Source organism: Malaclemys terrapin, chromosome 1, assembly GCF_027887155.1.
Source record: "Malaclemys terrapin pileata isolate rMalTer1 chromosome 1, rMalTer1.hap1, whole genome shotgun sequence".
Classification (NCBI taxonomy): Eukaryota; Metazoa; Chordata; order Testudines; family Emydidae; genus Malaclemys; species Malaclemys terrapin.
In genome coordinates, this window is record NC_071505.1 from 115,668,766 (window position 1) to 115,687,141 (window position 18,376).

The 18,376-nt window shown below is 42.9% G+C and overlaps 1 protein-coding gene across 3 annotated transcripts in view; it reads left to right on the forward strand.

The window, feature by feature from the left end:
* PIK3C2G (phosphatidylinositol-4-phosphate 3-kinase catalytic subunit type 2 gamma) overlaps positions 1-13,992 on the forward strand; it is a 293,772-nt gene extending 279,780 nt beyond the window's left edge. For 2 of the 3 annotated variants that reach the window (XM_054036231.1, XM_054036242.1), the window contains exon 33: positions 13,034-13,992. In XM_054036231.1, coding sequence (XP_053892206.1) covers positions 13,034-13,186 — 153 coding nt within the window. In that variant the 3' untranslated portion in view covers positions 13,187-13,992. The remainder of the gene's footprint in view (positions 1-13,033) is intronic. The other variant, XM_054036253.1, reaches the window with a different exon arrangement.
* The last annotated feature ends 4,384 nt before the right edge of the window (positions 13,993-18,376 follow it).

Below are 18,376 nucleotides of genomic sequence, written 5' to 3' on the forward strand. Positions count from 1 at the left end.
AACAGGACACCACTACTACAAAACATGCCCCCCCTCTCCTGCCCAATGCTTCCTGTGTCTCTCTGACTTACTTGAATTCACCAGCCCTCTGGAGAGAAACTTGGTCAAACTGTTTTCCCCATTCAGGCAACTACCTTCGGATACCCATTGTTCAGTCACAGCACAGTTTATAACTCACCATTGTTCCTGGTCTGGCAGAGACCAGGGACAAGAGAGCTACACTCCCTGTCAGCAAATGGTGGACTCTACCACCACATAACAGGCATTCAATGATACAACAATTTCATAACTTCATAATGTCAGTTTATAAGGTGTACATAGACAAATTCCCCAAATCATCACACTGAGATTGTTTCTCTAAATTAAAACAGTCTTACATATATTTATGCTCCAATACATCTGTTAGTCTATAAGGTGCCACAGGACTTTTTGTTGCTTTTTACATATATTTAGCACCCATCATCATGAAAGATTACCCAAATATTCTATACACCGTATAGCTCCAGTACCACTAAAACGCTGCCATATTTGTGAGGTAGCACCAGTACTCAGTGGGAGGAGTGTTAATTTTGGCCAAGGACTCAGGAGGAAACTTCTGATTTTAAGAAAAGTACCACGGAAACTTTAACATCAACTAAGACACGACCTCCAGATTTTAAGATCTCAGCTGAAAGACCTATAAGCACAGTGAAGCATATAGGTGATACTCAGTCTACAAAGAAGAATTGAGCTGACCCTGATGAGAAGTTATGGTTCAAACCTGAAGTTTCCTACACTGTTTAGAAACCCCTATGATTATACCACCCCATGTGATGCCATGCTGCATGCATTTTCCATGTCTGTAGGTGATGGACAGAGGCACAAGTGGGGATTATATTTTTGTGACCCTCAGGGAACTGGAAAAAAACAACTAAAAACACAAGTCAGCCTTCTATTAAGTTAGTTACTGTCCAGGAGGCTGAATAAAGTAATATAGTAGTTCTTTTATAAGAATTCACAAGCTTTTATTTAAGCCAAAGGGCTGGAAGGAAATTGTATTTTTAATTTTGCTCTGTGTTGGAAGCTGAGAAAATTCTGAAATATGCCTCTCTTGGGTATATTTGATTTTAGTTTTGCACTTTGTATAACTGCCTGCAGAAAATTATAAGCCTTGTTTTTGTTTTTTCCTTGTGTATGAGACTGAAGATATGAAGATCTGAAAGGTGTGTGACACTAAGCAAAACAGACTGTGTGTTTTGGAGTCACTGTTAGCAGGCACTTTTTTTTCCTCCTGCTTTTGCATTTTGTATGTTTTTGCATTAAAAACAACATAATCTTGGTTTAGAAAAATGCTTTAAAGAGAGGATGAGGACAAAGAATATGGAGAAAACAGATGCACAGTAGGGAGAAAGAAAATCACGAATAGGCTGATTAAACAGGGAAAGGGATAAAGAGGTATCATTCAAAAAAGTCCCAGTCTCTTTGTCTATGTAAAGAGCTGCAAGAGGTAGCTAAGGGGTCAAAAGGGACTAAACCTGAAGAACTTAGATTTCCCAGCAGTGATGGTTCAAAGCTCTCACATCCAAAAAGTGAAAAGGGGCAGGACCTGCTGCATTAATGCCCTTTCATGGTCCTAAGACTATATTGAAACATTTGTAGTATCAGCTGTGTAACGTGTTATGAGCTCATGTTTGCCCTCAATTTCTTTTTTCTTCCAAAAACAGGTGAAAATGCAGTTTGGCCAGTTGACAGAAAACCTAGAAACTGTGCCATTGCTAAGGAAAGAGAAACAACTGTCCTTTATTGGAGATTAAAATTTCATTAGATGCCTCATATGTCAGCCACACTTAAGTCTTTGGAGTCAGGAATACCTGAATTTTCTAACAGCTCTCCCACTGATTTGCTGTGTGGCCTTGAGCACTTCACTTCTGTTTAATTTGAATGTATATGTGGCAAGAATTATTATTAAACAGTGATTTGAGAATTGGCCTGGACTACATGTGAGATATTGGCAGTTGATAGCGTTAGCCCCATACCATGTCTCCACCCCAAGTCCTTCAACCTTTTTTTCCATACACATACACCCTAATTACGTATTCCTTGTTTCCTCTAAATTTGCAATGCCTTCTTAGAGCCAACTCATAGGGAGTGATTGAAAGCCATGTAGACTGTACTCTGTCCCTGTAAATTGTCATTCCTCAACACCTACAGCTTCTCTTGGCCCAAGGAATGAGAGTTCTCACCCTCCCAACACTTTCATGTACAGATCCTCAGTAATGAAAAGATTCCTTACCTATGCAGCTGGCAAATTAAAATTCTTCAGTGATTTTAAATGAAAAATTAAGCTGGTAATTTTTATATTTTGGCCAAGAACCATGACACATTAATACTGTCACATTAATACAGCATCATTAATCAAATCATATTTGTATTAAATTACATGACCTCTTACTGTGTTTCTGTCCTTGCGTTTATTCTGACTAAAAAACGGTTCTCCATTTTTAAAAAAATCATCTACAACTCAGTGAAAGGGACACGGTAAAAATTATGGATTACATGGCAACTAGCATCTGCATAGATATGCAAGAAAAAGGAACAGGTGCAAGAAGCTCTCTCTCCTTGGGGCCCCCTCCTCTCTCCCATGCAGGAGCTGGTCAAAACAGCAGCCTCTGAAATCTGCTGAATGAAAGAATTGCTCCCTGCTAAAGCCATCTCAAGGGGGACAAGGAGGGCCTGTCCTTCCCTCCCATGCCAGTGAGCAAAGCTGGTTAACCACTTGAAAGTCTATCATACTGAGTTACCTTGTCCTGAATACCTGGGAGCTTAAGGAGGCATTAATGACCCATATGTAGAAGTTAGTAAGCCACTGTAACGCCTTTGGTCCAAGGTGTTTGAGGAATTCCAGGAAGAGGTTATCATAGCCCGCCGCTGTGTCTGGCTTGATGAAGTTAAGGGTCTTATCTAACTCATTGACCATGAATGTCTCTGACTCCAAACCACATTAAGATGTTGAAGTTGGCACCATTCGTCATGTACTTTGCATTTTAATTGCTTCTCCACTGGGACCTTTGCTACCCACAGTAGATAGCTTGCAACCTCACTGGGCTTAACTAGTGGATGATTTTGACGTAAAGGTTGTTAAGTAGCGTCCAGCTGGCGGATCAAGTTCGAGCACTTCCGGCTGCAATAAATGAAGTCAAAGCTTCTCTGTAGATTCCATCCACTGAGTGAGCATGGCAGCATTCAGAGACTCAATCAGGTGGTCAGTGATGTCCAGGTCACCAGATAATTGGAATTTCCTGAGCAAGGAATAGCTGAGTTGGTATAACTGAGCATGTGGCTTTGTAAATAGCTCCTTGGAACTGGTGGTAGTCTTCTTTGACTGGGTTGGGATACAATACAATGGAATTGTAACCACACTGCGTTCCAGTACGGCACAAGACTTTTCCAAGTCTGTCTTCTGGAAATTCCACCAACACTTAATTGACCTTCAAATAATGTGTAGCTGGAGCCCAATGTGAATGAGTGATGGTCTATGTTGGCTATGGGGGAAGTTATCAAGTACTACACAGCTCAGTACTTGTGAACAGCCATCTAGTGAACTGACCCAGCAAAGGTTGGGTGAGTGGTCTTTCAACCATCTGGCTGAAAGAAATGTGCCATGTTGTTTTGCATTGTGAATCAACACAAAGTCATTGTTAGTCGCCCAATCCATCAACCGTTCAACATCATCATCTGAATCCGTGTACCCCCATCAGTGGTGGCTGTTGAAATCCCCAAGAAAGATTGGTGGATGATCAAGTATTGGAAGGACCTGCTGGTTCCAGTGCTCACTTGGTGGCTTATATACATTGGCAATCCTGGATCATGTTGTAAAAACTGGAGAAGGAAAGTGGAACAACATCAGATATGTCAGCGCACATGTATGTTGCACTGCCATATTTGGCGTTTGGGGTGAGTGAAATGAGACCAAAGCCATTGATACCATCCTGCTACACTAATTGCAACATGAGTTTCTTGCAAATAGATCACGTTGACACTGCAACGAGTAGCTAAGGCACTAATGATGCTGTGTTTGGCTGCTGACAGGTCCTCATCATTAAGCTGAAGAATTCAAAGGGCTGATCCAATGGCTTGAAAGTCGAAGGATGGCGATACATTGGGCTCACAGTCAGATAGCACGTGACCAAGATTCATCCATTACTGAATTTGGTCCATTGGTTGGATCATTAGCTTCCCTGGTCTGGGCCAGGCAGTGATGGATAGCACAACCTGAGTGCTTATCCACTACCCACCAATTTTCTCAGAAAAGTTGCCAGTTCAACCTGGGGTATGAGTAACCGAATGCTTAGAACATCAGCCCTTGCCCTCTGCTATTCAACTGCAGAGTACTGCACTCCTGTCTGGTGTCACTTGTCTCACACCAGGCTGGTCAATGTAGTACTTAACAAAGCTATGCATATTGCTACCAGGACTTTACATGCAACTCCATTGCCATGATTGCCAATAGTTAGTAACATAGCACCGCCCCATATTTGCCATGAGAAGGCCTCTATCTTGCTGTCCAAGATCCATAAGAACAGCAACCTGCCTTTGTATGCAGACTTCTTCAACCACCCACCAGCTCGCCTGTCTTCTAGACACCCTTTATGGTCATTTATGCTACCACAGAGCATGATGGTGGAATCTGCTTGGTACAACGAGTGGTCAGGGATGACAGTTGTTAATCACACTCTCGTCACTGACCCAACCATCTGTCCACCAGGTTTTGTTCTGCCAAGGCACTTGTGATCATCTCTGAACCAGTTTCAAACAGGACTAGGCAACTGTGCAGCTGATCTCTTTAAATGGGGTTTTTCTAATGACCCATGATGTAGCTGCGGTGAACTTCAGACTATGCCTCATATCCTTGACAAATGCCGACTGCCTTATTTCGACGGCAGGCTGACATCTCTCCATCTGGCTGATGATGACACCATCAAATGGCTGGGCACATTACACATATGCTGAGAGAAGGAGGCATTGTGCCTTACTGAGGCACCATGTTGCCCAGTGTACTGCAACAGAAAGGCAGGGTTGCTGTCATAGGTGCTGAGTTATATGGGCCTGTGGTGCCTGTGCGCCACCAATATTCAGAAAAATGGGCCCAGCTCCACCAATGTTTGGGCTCATATTTTCAAAGCCATCCTGTCCGTAGCACGGACCAGGGCAACCTCCCCGGGCTCCAGTCCCTGCACTTTGGGGAGCCCTGCACTTCATGGGGACACGAGGTCCAGGGCGGTCTGGGTGGTTAGCGGGGGACCTGGTGCCAGCAGCAGCTCCATCCCACCTCTTCCCATCCCTGCTCCCGCCCCTTCCCCCCAAGCTCCCACCCCTACTCTGCCCCCACCCCACCCACATTCCACTCCTCCCTCCAAGCCTCCGCCCCGCCTCTTTCTGGCTTCCACCCCTTCTCCCAAGCGATGCTGGGAGCCAGCAGGGTGGAGCGGAGCAGGGCGGGTTATAGCCGGGTCATTTGCTGCTGCTGCCACCAGGCCCCTCACTAACTCTCCAGGCAGCCCTGGACCCTGCGCCCTCTGAAATGCGGGGCCCCCAAAATGTGGGACCTGAGGCCCGGGAAGGTTTGCCCCGGTCTGTGCTCTGCTTGGACCCGTTCTGGGCACCACCAAAAATTATAGAAACCTGGCACCCATGGTTTCTGTGAGCCAGTGCAGCTCCCTGATCACCACAAGGAGCTGTAATAACTTGTCACAGCTGTAAGGTCCCGCAGGGACCCTTCTCTAGTCCTGCGGGATGCCATCCATGTTCTGCCCCCAGAACACCCTCTTCCTCTCTCATGCTGGGACTTATGAATGCAGCTGGTGCTTTCCAGTAGCAGATTACAGTGCAGGGGAATGCTCTATTGGCCACATGGCCATTTTAAGGTCACTAGTGGCCTTAGCAAAGTGGGGAATCTTACCCATGATGATGAGAGCTGGAAGAATTTTGAAAGTCTGATTGTCTTTTCATTATTCACTTTATTGCACTTCATTCAGTGTGCACAGTCAAACGGGAGAGGTGGCTTCACTTTTGCTGAGCCAGTTTCACTTTCTAATTCTGATGCACTGGCACAATGCTGTTGTGTTTTACAAACAGTGCAAGAGAAGGTATACATTTAAAATTGTTTTCACTGAGACAAAACAAAAAACTCATGGAAACATGTATACACAGATATTGATTTTATATTAATATACACTCTTTTAAACAAACCCAAGATTTGAAGCCTAAACCTACATGACAGTGTCCTTTTAAATGTTATAAACCAATATACTATTCCTGAAGCATTTTCTTATTAATGAGAGAAAGCGCGACTGAATCATGGGAATTGATTACGAATGCAGCTCGTTTCTTGTTAGGCTGTCACTCTCCAGATTTTTAAATTCAAGAATACAATGTTCACATTTCATAATTAACCCCAGCATGTTCTCACAGTATCAAGGTAACTTCAAGGGTAAGTGTAAAACTGGAAGCCCTTGTATTTTTCTAAAGGGATGTAAGGCAAGCTCTCTCACTTATTTTGAAGAGGTACAACAGCATCATAACAATGGTGATACCAACTAACGTATAAATTGCACTACCTCGATTTGGGCCCAATCCCACAATTATTCTACATTTTGCAACTTGTACTGTGTTGGCTTTGTATTATGTTTATTACATGGCAATCCTATTAAAATATCTCAGTTACTGTACCGAATGCACATTTGGACACTGCTAGCAAGAAGTTTCTAGACTCTCACTGTAGGGGCTTGTCTACACAAACATTTAGTTCATGGCAAGGTGGGTATGAATCTGCCCTGCAGTAGCCTGTGGCAGACTAACTGTCCTTGGGGATGCTGCTGACATGTATTAACAGTTTGTTAGTGTACTTCGATCTAGTCCTCTTTGAGACAGGCCTAGATCAAAGGTCACTAACTAACTGTCAGTCAGGAGGGTCCACAGGGTTCATGGCAGGCTAGTTTGGGGGATATGCACACCCCACTTTGCTGCAAACTAAATGGTCATGTAGAGAAGTCCTAAGTATTTGTGTATCCCAAGAGCAGAATTTATACAGGCAGTTCTCAAAGGAAAGTTACCATCTCTCTATTGTGTGGAGTTTTTAAGATGGTTGGGTTTGGTTTGGTTGATTGATTAGTTTTGGGGTATTTTTGTTAGGCTGTTTTTTGTCTTGAACTGTTATGAAATCTTTTGGAAGTACCACTGAGAAGAAAATTAGACAGTTTTAAATCAATCCTTATATAGTATCTGTCTATCTTAGGGGTTTATACGGCTGCCAATTACCATATTATCGGAGTGCCTTCCAAAGAAAATCAATAGCAAAGTCCCTGGTGGACTTCATGGAGTTTCTAGCATTTCTCCTTGTTTGGGGTCAAAACTCTGCTTGGGGGAAGGTTTGCAGGGCTTGGGGAGGGGTTATTTTTTGGTTGGTTTAGGGGTTTAGAGGTAGAAGTTGGTGTCAGTGTTGACACCGTCATTCTTATGGGAAAGCTTTTATGAAGAGGAAGGTTTTTCAACATCTGACCGTTCTTTAGGATTCCCCTGATTTCATCTAGAAGTTTGTTCCCTAGGCAGATCCCTCCACAGAGAATGCTTTGTCCCCAGCTCTCACATGCTTTCTCATGGGCTTTGGGATCTGTATTGTCCCAGAGGAATGCAACTGTCACAGTGGATCATATATAAAAATTTGGTCTTTTCATGCAGCTCGGGCTTGCCCCATTAATAGCTTTAAAATTTAGGACCGAGGCCTTAAACTGGCATCAGAAACTGACTGGATTTAAGTGAAGGGACTTGAGTTTGGGCTTGATGTACTCATGGCAGCCTAAGCCAGGGAGAAAGTAGGTAACTGCCTTCTTTTCCAGCTGGAGTCTGTGTATCATCTTGTCATAGCCATGGTCAAGTTCCCTCTTGTGGACGCTCTCCAGGCTGCTGTGTTTGGATTCCACATGGTGGATCTGTGTGCTTTTAAGCTTCCTTTTGTCAGGGGAGGCTCTGGCGTCTCTGGCATACTTCCTGGGCACAAACTCTGTTAGTCCTTCACGGAAGTGGGACCTTGCGTTCTAGTTGGCCCAGGCCCCAGAACCACGGCTGACCCCCCCAAGATACCACAGTTGTTTAAGCACTTCCTTTCCCAGAGCTCCAACCATGTGGCCATTCTGGATTACCATTTACCTCTTCATGGACACAGAGACACAGGATTTGCAGAAGGTTTTGTACACAGTTACTCTTTACTATTCATAGGCCAAGAAATGTACAGCTCTGGGGAAAAAATAGAACACCTGTACGCATTCCCTGCTTCAGTTTCCTCATTACTCTTGAGTATTCTCTGTATTTAGCTCAGAGTCTTTTATGAAGTCTAGGATCCTTCCCCCTGCTTTAAGCTTTTACTCTGGAACATGGAGTCTCCTCTCCCTGCTGCAGCCAGATTTCTGCCTCAGCCTCTGGTCTCTTCTTCCTTCCTATCTCTCTCTCTCTCTCTCTCTCTCTCAAATGGTCAAGGAGAGACCCTTGCTCTTATAACTTCCAATCCCCTTTTTCAGGTGACCCCCCTGAACAGCCTCATCAGGTGAACAAAGTCTCCCACCAGGTGATTCGTTGCTTAGTTACCTCCCCCGTGAAGTTCAGCCTTGAAAAACTTGTTTGTCTTCATGGTAGCCATCTCTTTGTCCAAGAGTTTTCCATTTGAATGGATGATCACCAAGTTTTAATGCACCTCCATTGTTAGCCCAGAGTCACCACCATTTGGAATTTGAGTTCAGCATGGAGGTAAAAAGGCAACAGAGAAGGCAGACATCCCCCACATTCAAAATGGAGTTTGCAGTCTGACACTGAAACACATAGAAAATCCCCAATATTAGCCAGAAAGCATAAGCTATAAATAACCAGATTCCCCAAATCATCACAGGAAGAGCCTCTCCTCTGTGTGAAAGGGATGCAGTTTTCTAGCAAGCAATGAAAAAAGGGCATTTTTAGATATTGATGCATTCAGACTTACTGAGAAGTCAAACAAGCCCCTAAGGCTTCATACCATTTTGATAAATGGGGTCTGTATGCCTTCAGTAGAAGGTAGAGATAATGTCTGCGACAGTTCTTCAAAGCATTTCTTCTTTCCAATCAGCATTACTTTGATCTAGCCTAGGTTTGTCTTGAGCCAGCTGCTTTTCCTTCTAGAGCTGATTTCATGTTGGCATTCTGACATTTTAGTAGTGTTGGTTGTTGCATCAATTGAGAATGAGATACATACTTAAGTGTCATCAGCATACTGTTGGCATCTAAATCTACAGCATCTCACTGTCTCTCCCAGTGGTCTCATATAGATCTTTGTAGAGAAGAGAGGATGCTATGGATCCCCGCAGGACCTTGCAGGTGAGGGTCTTTGGAGAGGAGGAACAGAGTTACTCATTACGACCCTCTGAGTTCTGCTGGAGATGAACTGGCATGTTAGTAGTATCTTGTGGTCCACTGTGTCAAAGGCTACAGAAGGTCCAGCAATATAAGCATTGTGACAAAGTTCCTCCTCTATCTTGGTGGGTCCTGCGCTTATTGGCGGATTTTTTTGCCTCAGAGATTAACCATGTGGGTTGGGGAACAGCCCAGAGACCTTCCCCTCTGGAAGAACCCACAGTCCAGGTCAGTTGGGAGGTTTGGGGGGAACTCAGGCCCGCCCTCTACTCCAGGTTCCAGCCCAGGGCCCTGTGGACTGCAGCTGTCTATAGTGCCTCCTGTAACAGCTGCATGACAGCTACAACTCCCTAGGCTACTTCCCCATGGCCTCCTCCAAACACCTTCTTTATTCTCACCACAGGACCTTCCTCCTGGTGTCTGATAACGCTTGTGCTCCTCAGTCCTCCAGCAGCACACACTCTCCCTCTCAGCTCCTTGCACCTCTTGCTCCCAGCTCCTCACACCCACACCACAAACTGAAGTGAGTTCCTTTTAAAACCCAGGTGCCCTGATTAGCTTGCCTTAATTGATTCTAGCAGCTTCTTCTTAATTGGCTCCATGTGTCCTAATTAGCCTGACTGCCTTAACTGGTTCTAGCAGGTTCCTGATTACTCTAGTACAGCCCCTTCTTTGGACATTCAGGGAACAGAAAACTGCTTATCTGGTGACCAGTATATTTGCCCTCTACCAGACTCCTGTACTCCACTGGTCTGGGTCTGTCACAGCATGGAGATCTTTCCTGTGTCTAGGGCCATAAGAAGGCCATCCTTTAATGCCACGAGAGCATTCTCCATTTTGTATCACAGTCTGAACACTGATTCTGCGGCATCGAGGATAGTGGATGGTGCATATGTTGCCAGAGCTTGGTGGTTATTCTTTCTCAGTTATTTTGCCCAGGATTGGGAGGTTGGTTATAGGACAGCACTTGGAGGGATCTTCAGGGCCAAGCACTAGCTTTGGGGGACTGGGTGAACTAGTATTTTTCACGGAGTTTGTGTTCTACTGAAGAAGGCATTGACTATTTCCAGTATAGGGAGTATAACTGTTCTTCATTGGATCCATTTCACAAGTTGTGGCTGTAATATTTTTCAGAACTCTTTATTTCACAGTATGCAAACAGTATATACTTTCTACCAGTGTTGTTGATTTCACCAGTGACAGCTGTTTATTATGTGTGATGTGCAACAATTATATGTTCATGAAATTTTTTTTTTCTTCTTTTTTTTTTTTTTTTAGTGAAAAAAGCTTCTTGAACAAGTTAGCTCAAAAAAAGCGAACTATAAAAGAGAGTACAGTGACTTTCTGGAAATAATCAGCATTCTAACTTTATTTTAAAGGAAGACAGTTAATTTCTAACGTACTTGCTTGTTTCCTTTATGGTGGCTGATATGTTATTTCTGTTGTATTTTCCTGTTCCATGTTTTTAAACAAAGGGTCTATTTAGAGTTGCTTCAGAATAGGTCATCAGCACAGTGTTAAGTTATTTTGGCTAATCATCAATACCATTTAAAAATATTAAAATAATCCTAGTGATTTTAGCGTCTGTGCTCTTATATTATGATGAACAAAATAATTATTGATAGTGAACCAACCATGTTTTACAGGTAATGATTACCAATCCTTCCAATTCCATATAGTTATTACTATAATTAATAATTTGGTGTTGCCTCTGTCTGAGAGGCAAATAAATACACAAAATCAACTTAGGGCAAGAGGTCCCAATTTTTATTAACATAATTAAGTGTCTTGGACTGACAGCATACAGTATCTAAAGTTCTAGTAGTTTCCCCCTAATTAGTGTGCTAACAGACCCCACACGTTGCAATGAAGAGTACTATTCAATATTTTCATTAATGACTTGGATAATGAGGTGAATAGTATGCTTATACAATTTGCAGATGACACCAAGAGGGGAAGGGTTGCAAGCACTTTGGAGGAAAGGATTAGAATTCAAAACAACCTTGACAAATTGGAGATTTGATCTGAAATCAACAAGAGGACATTCAATAAAGACAAATGCCAAGTACTACTCTTAGGAAGGAAGTATCAAATGCAAAATTACAATACGGATAGGTGGTGGTACTGCTGGAAAGGATTTGGGGTTTATAGTGGATCACAATTTGAATATGAGTCAACAATGTGATGCAGTTGCGAAAAAGGCTATCATTCTGAGGTGTATTAACAGGCGTGTCCATATGTAAGACATGGGTGGTAATTCTCCTGCCCTACTCAGCACTGGTGAGGCCTCATCTGGAGTACTGTGTCCACTGTGTCTGAGGGCACCACACTTTAGAAAAGATATGAATAAACTGGAGAGATTTCAGTGGAAAGCAACAAAAATGACCACTGAAGGTAGGACAAAAAGTGTTGGTCTTAATCTGCCGCAAGGGAGATTTAGTTTAGATATTAGGGAAACTTTGTAACTATAAGGGAAGTTAAGTACTGGAATAGATTACCAAGGGAGGTTGTGCAATCCCTGTCACTGGAGGTTATTAAGAACAAGTTGGACAAGCTCCTGTAAGATTCTGTCTCGGTGCTGGGGGCTGGACTTGATGACCTCTCAAAGTCCCTTCCAGCCCTATATTTCCATGATTCTATAAAAAAAGGTGCTATGTAAGTTCATACATTGAAGAAGACTTGCAACACCCCAATGATATAAGTTAGCCTTTTGATAGTGCAGGATATATTATAGTCTGCACCAGGACTGCCAGTATCATCTTTTTTTAAATTAGATGGTATAAGTAAAAAGCATCACACACACATAAATAACCTTACTTAACCTAAATTTTCCAAATGGATGGTGTTTTAGTCCTGTCATCCCCACTAACTTTTATCACTCTGAGAACTAATACATTCATCTTGAGCTCTTAATCCTTCTCTCCTCAAAATAGAAAGAACTCCTTCCTACTTTCCTAACTCTCCTGCTTTATCTCCCTCCACCTTACAATGGAGTCTTCTCTCCAGTCACTTCCCAAACAATCCTTTCTTCACTGATCTCCTATTCAGAACTGCTGGATATTTTGCTACATGCTGTGAAAGAATGGTGACACTGGAGGTAGTGGAATGGTAACTGTATATATGATAAGATAAAATATTTCAACAGTGAACAGAGATAGGTTAATGAACCAGCTATTAAACAGGGGAACCCCGTGTTCTGATGTCAAACTGAGTGACACATGAAGAACAAACCCTTTAAAAGCTAGAGGGCATTCTAAATGTACCTAGTACGTAGTACTTTGCATAGTTATTAATTTTACTAGTTGAATTCATGGTGGAGTTAAAACACTGGTTTTAAACTTCCTTGCAAATGGTCAGTCTTTAAACTTTACTAGCCTAAGCCAGCAGAAGCTTTTTTTATTTCGAATACATCAGGCTAAATTTGTTCCTGGCGTAATTCCATTGACCTGAGCATGGCTCATGGCTTGGAACTTGGGACTCTTGCTGGCAGTTTGTCAGTTACTTTAAGCATTAGCAGTAATCTTTAGGTATAAGTGATACATAACAAAAAAAAGGTGCTTTTGGTATCAAAATATTCAGTTTTCTTATATTTTATCTGCTTTCCCATATATGATTGCAGGTAGTATATGACGCAGTCACCGAGCTCCAAGGACGTGTGTTACAGCTTATTGTGAAAAGCAAAGGAACATTTGTGGGAGCTATCAACATTCAACTGAACAGTGTCCCATTAAATGAAGAAAAGTGGTACCCACTGGGGAACAGTATAATTTGAACATTGCCTTAGATCAGTGAAATAAATATTCTTTAATTAATATTTCTTTTTCCCTTTTCTCATGGGCCATTTTGGCACATTAGCCAAAATATTTGCCTTTGGGAATATAACATGCAGTAAACCGCTAACCGTATATACATTGAACTACTAATCACAAGGAAATTATCTCTTTTTCATGATCCATTGCCATTTAGCTATCTTCATAGGATTACTACCTTTACGTGCAACAAGTTCCCATTAGCCTGGGTGTAAAAAGGCTTGCAGCCTGTAATTTCAGTTATCTTGGATAAAATTTCTTATGGCAACAAGCAAGATTTTTGTTCCTGCTGATCACTGTTATTTGTATACGGCTACATACATGTTTTATGTATCCCTAAACCTGTGATGCTGGAGCCTTATCCAAAGCCCATTTAAGTCAATGGTACTTTCCCAATGACTTTAGTGGACTTTGGATCAGACCAATAATGTGCTTATTGGGCTGAATTCACTCTACTTGATGTCTGTGTAGTTATATCAGTTTTAAATATGGCCCAATTAGTATGATCGCACATTCACCTGAGAGATAGCCAGTTTGTATTTACACATTTCACATTTAATTCTTGCTCATTTCACATTTAAAATGTAATTATATGTGCAGAATTTAAAATCTGAACATTTAAAAGAATTTAAAACTGTACTGTACTTTAGTTATAGTGCATACCATATATTTTTAAGTTTTTAACTTGCTGATGTAACATGTGACTTTGTAACTTTAAGATCTGGGGCAAGATGTTTCATCTCACTGCGTTTATTCTGGAAAAATATTTGGCAATAAATAAATTCTGGAAAAATATTTGATAAATGTTATAAATTAGAGTTTGACAAATATTTAAATCCAATGCTCCCCATAGACTTTTAAACATTTCCAAAAATCAGATGTAAATGACTAATATATTTGAACCATCACTGTAAGTAAAGAGAACATACAATAAATAGTTACTCTGCTGAAAGGTTAAATTAAGTAAGATCACGTTATAAGAAATATTTGTTCATTAGTGTTACCCCCCCATTGCATGTTCATGTTGCATCAGGGAACTAGACAATACATACACCGCCTCCAGTCCTGTAAAGCCTTATACACATGCTTAACTTCATGCACATGAGCAGCGGCGTATTATCGCCTAGGCCAACAAGGCCTAGGGGTGGCAAATTTGAGCATCCACGGAGAACTGCCCTGCCCCCCCCCACTCCAGTTCGCCTCCGCCTCCTCCGCGAGCACGCCGCCACGTCCTGTTTCTCTCGCCTCCATCCCAGCGCTTGTGCCACGAAACAGCTGTTTCGCAGGGCAGGGAGGGGGGGGGAGGGGGAACATGGCACGCTGGGGGAAGAAGCGGGGCTGGGATTTGGGGAAGGGATCCAATAGGGGCCGGGAGGGGGCGGAGTTGGGGCAGGGACTTTGGGAAAGGGGTTGGAATGGGGATGGGGAAAGAGTGGAGTCAGGGCGGGGCCAGAGGTGGGCGGGGCAGCAATTATTTCAGGGCAGCAAAATCATTAATCTGTCACTGCACATAAGTAGTACCATTGAGTTCAGTGGGACTGGTTCATGAGTTCAGTCCTTGAAAGTGCTTTTGCCCAATCCAGTGAAACACTTAAGCACACTTTAATTCCCATTAGACTCACTGAATTCCATGAACATCAGTTGCACACATGAGCCCCATGTGTGTAAGCAGAGTCAGGATGAGCTCTACCCTGACATCTGGTGGTGAATTATGGCGAGTGTGGAAAAGAACTCCAGGGCCTGATCTTGTTTGCATAGGCACACCCACCCACCTGGCATGAAACAACAGCAACTCAAAGTGGTTACTTTGGCTGGTGTGGGATCCCCAGTTTTCTCTGTTATTGGGGCAGGAAGAATAAAGTTTTGTTACCCTGATTCTGTGAATGAAGGCCAGTGGAACTGTTGTATGACAGAAGGACTGAGTGAGTCCTTCACCATTACCTAAGTAGCACTTGCTTAACAAGGGGCCTCGGTTACAAAACCCAGTGAATTGAGAGAAGACGGGGGTAGGTATTTGTATCTGATGGCATGGGCCCCCCTCTGAGGGTTTGAAACACCAATTGCACTACCTCCTCTCTCCACTGTTGAATGTCAGAGCTAACTTTGATTCCATTAGGAGTCTAGTTACAGGCTGCTGAGCTGAATTCACTTTGGGCCAATGGTGAACCAGCACTGGGGCTCCCCTACTATGAGCTGAAATTGCTAAGAGCCGAAATCACAAAAGAGCTAAAGTTATTAAGAGCTGAGATCACTGAGTGCTGTGTTAACTAGTGGGGGAGCCTGAAGCTATATTGCTAAGCAGCTGGCGGAGCAATTTGTGGGGATGACTGGAGGAGCAGCGAGCGGCGCGGAGCCTTGCGGGGCTGGTTGGAGCGGCCCAAGGAACGGCGAGCGGAGCTGTTTGCGGGGATGGCTGGAGCGGCTCACAGGTCGGTGAGCGGAGCAGCTTGTAGAGCGGAGCAGTTTGTGGGACGGCAGGAAGTGGACTGGCTCGTGGTGAAGGCTGTGGCGGAACCCCACGGAGAGACGGCCAGCCAGCCTCGGATCATGTAAGGTGCCCCTTAACACCCTGCATGCCCCCCCCTTTTACTCTGCACTGACCAGGGACAGAGACTTTGGGGTCTGTTGGACTTTTGGGACTTTGGGTGGTTGCTGGACCCAAGAGACTTTGGGGGTGTTGGACTTTGGGGACTCTGGGTGATTTTTGGGTTGCTGGATTCAAGAACCAAAGGGAAAGGACACAGCCCAATTTGCTGGGGTGGGTTTTTTGCTCATGGTTTGTGTTATGAATCCTGTTTGTGGTGTTTTTCCAATTTAATGCTGATGTCGTTTACCTCATGTTATTAAACATTTTCTGTTACACTCAGACGCCGTGCTTGCGAGAGGGGAAGTATTGCCTCTTAGAGGCACCCAGGGGGTGGTATGTAATTGTCCCAGGTCACTGGGTGGGGGCTCGAGCCAGTTTGGCATTGCGTTATTGAAACGGAACCCCTAGATACAGAACCCGGCCCTTGTTGCTGCCAACTTAGATGGGCAGAAGGGTTACCTGTGCATAAAGTTAGGCACTTACATACTGGTATGTCTTTCCAGAATCAGGGTCACAGGCTAGTAAAAAAAAAAGAATTGATTCATGATGTAAACATTAATATTATAACATGTATTTGGCTAGAGTTGAGATTTATCCTGCAAGTTGAAAAAGTGGCTGACAGTGGGATATAATGCCCAGAGCTGTAGGGGATTCCTTTTTTCCACCCAAAGGATAATAGTTTTAAGACATACAAATCAGGCTTAAGCAGCTTATGATATATAAACCTGTTGAAGTTGCAGTATAAGTGTCATTTAAGAATATCATGAATCCAAATAAACCGGCATTCTTCTCATATGCAAACAGATTGGTTATGTCAGCTCTTGGAACAGAGCCACCATATTGCCTGGGGAAATTAAACTTCTCAGTAAGGAGAGAGAACCTGCTTGAGTAAAAACATGAACATGCCTCCTCAGTGCTGAAGAAAAACCATAAAATATTTACCATATGAAAAAGATATTGTCTATGATACAAATATAAACAGTACAAGGATCAACGAGGCCGAAATTTTAGATTATAGGTATTCCAAGATAAAAAAGCAAGTGACTTCTCTCTCAAAAAATGCAGAAGACAGATCATATCCAGCTTTTAGTTATCAAATTACCTGACCCTAAAGTTCACTATTGATTTCAGATTCTTCTCAGTTTACTGTCTTGATTTCTTTAGTTTGCTTTTAATGTAAATAAATGTTGGCAATTTTCCAATAGTGTTATTTCCTGTAACATTTTCAAATCTTTGCCTGTGGTATGTACAGGAGAGTATAATTTTCCATATTAGAGAGAGACACATTTTGTATATAGGGGATCTAGTAATAAAAATAAGGTTTAAAATGACAATAAAAATAAAATCATACTATAAAGATAAGCCAGGGATCGGCAACCTTTGGCCCGCGGCCCGCCAGGGTAAGCCCCCTGGCGGGCCAGGGCCAGTTTGTTTAATTGCCGTGCCTGCAGGTTTGGCCGATCATGGCTCCCACTGGCCGCGGTTCGCCGTTTCAGGCCAATGGGGGCTGCGGGAAGCGGCGCGGGCCGAGGGATGTGCTGGCTGCTGCTTCCCGCAGCCCCCATTGGCCTGAAACAGCAAACCATGGCCAGTGGGAGCTGCGATCGTCCAAACCTGTGGACGTGGCAGGTAAACAAATCGGCCCTGGCCCGCCAGGGGGCTTACCCTGGTGGGCCATAGGCCAAAGGTTGCCGATCCTTGAGATAAGCATTGATACAAGTATCTTAAGTAAGAAATGTGCCATTGTAAAACAGCTTGGTAAGTTATTGAGGCTTGGACCTGAAACCTTCAATGAGTTCTGTGCATGTAGATCCCTGTGTCCATGTGAAGCTCATTGCACAAAAGCAATTTTATAAGACGGCTGGGAGAACACTGTCTCTTGATGGGAGGGCAAGGGCTATGCTGGCAGAGAAGGTGCCGACAGCAGTATCTGGCAGGTGGTTAGTGTTTTAAGATCCTGGTATCAGCAAAATTGAATATTGTCCAGGTTACCACTCTTGAGCTTTTATCATTTTAAAAAAGGGGTATTGATGAGCAATAGCTCAATCAGAAATTGACTCATTATGGATTTAAAGGGTAAATTATGTTTTAATTGTGTGTATGTGTATGTATGTTTCCTGTTTTCTTTTTTTGAACAGATTAATATACAGTAGGAAAAAGTTTCTCAATGCAAATGAAAAAGACAACTCAATTTTGCACATAATTTTGGTGCTTTTGGAAGTCTGACCATAAATATTAATATGCTACTTCCTTATTATTTAATACTTCATTACTATTTTGCTATTAGTTGCAAATAACTATATATTAAAATATTGATTGGATTCAAATATACTGCAAAAGTCAACTATGTAGGAGTTCTTCTAAATTACTTCAGGGCCCAATTCTACAGCCTTTATTCATGTTAAATAGCATTTAGCCACACAAGTATTTCCACTGCTTTCAGTGGAAATTGCAGGTGCTCAACACCTCTGAAAATCAGGCCGCGCACTAAACTGTTGTTTGCAAGCTACATGATGGTTGCTTTATTGAGGAGTATGCCAGTTCAGGAGTACTGCTAATGTCATCA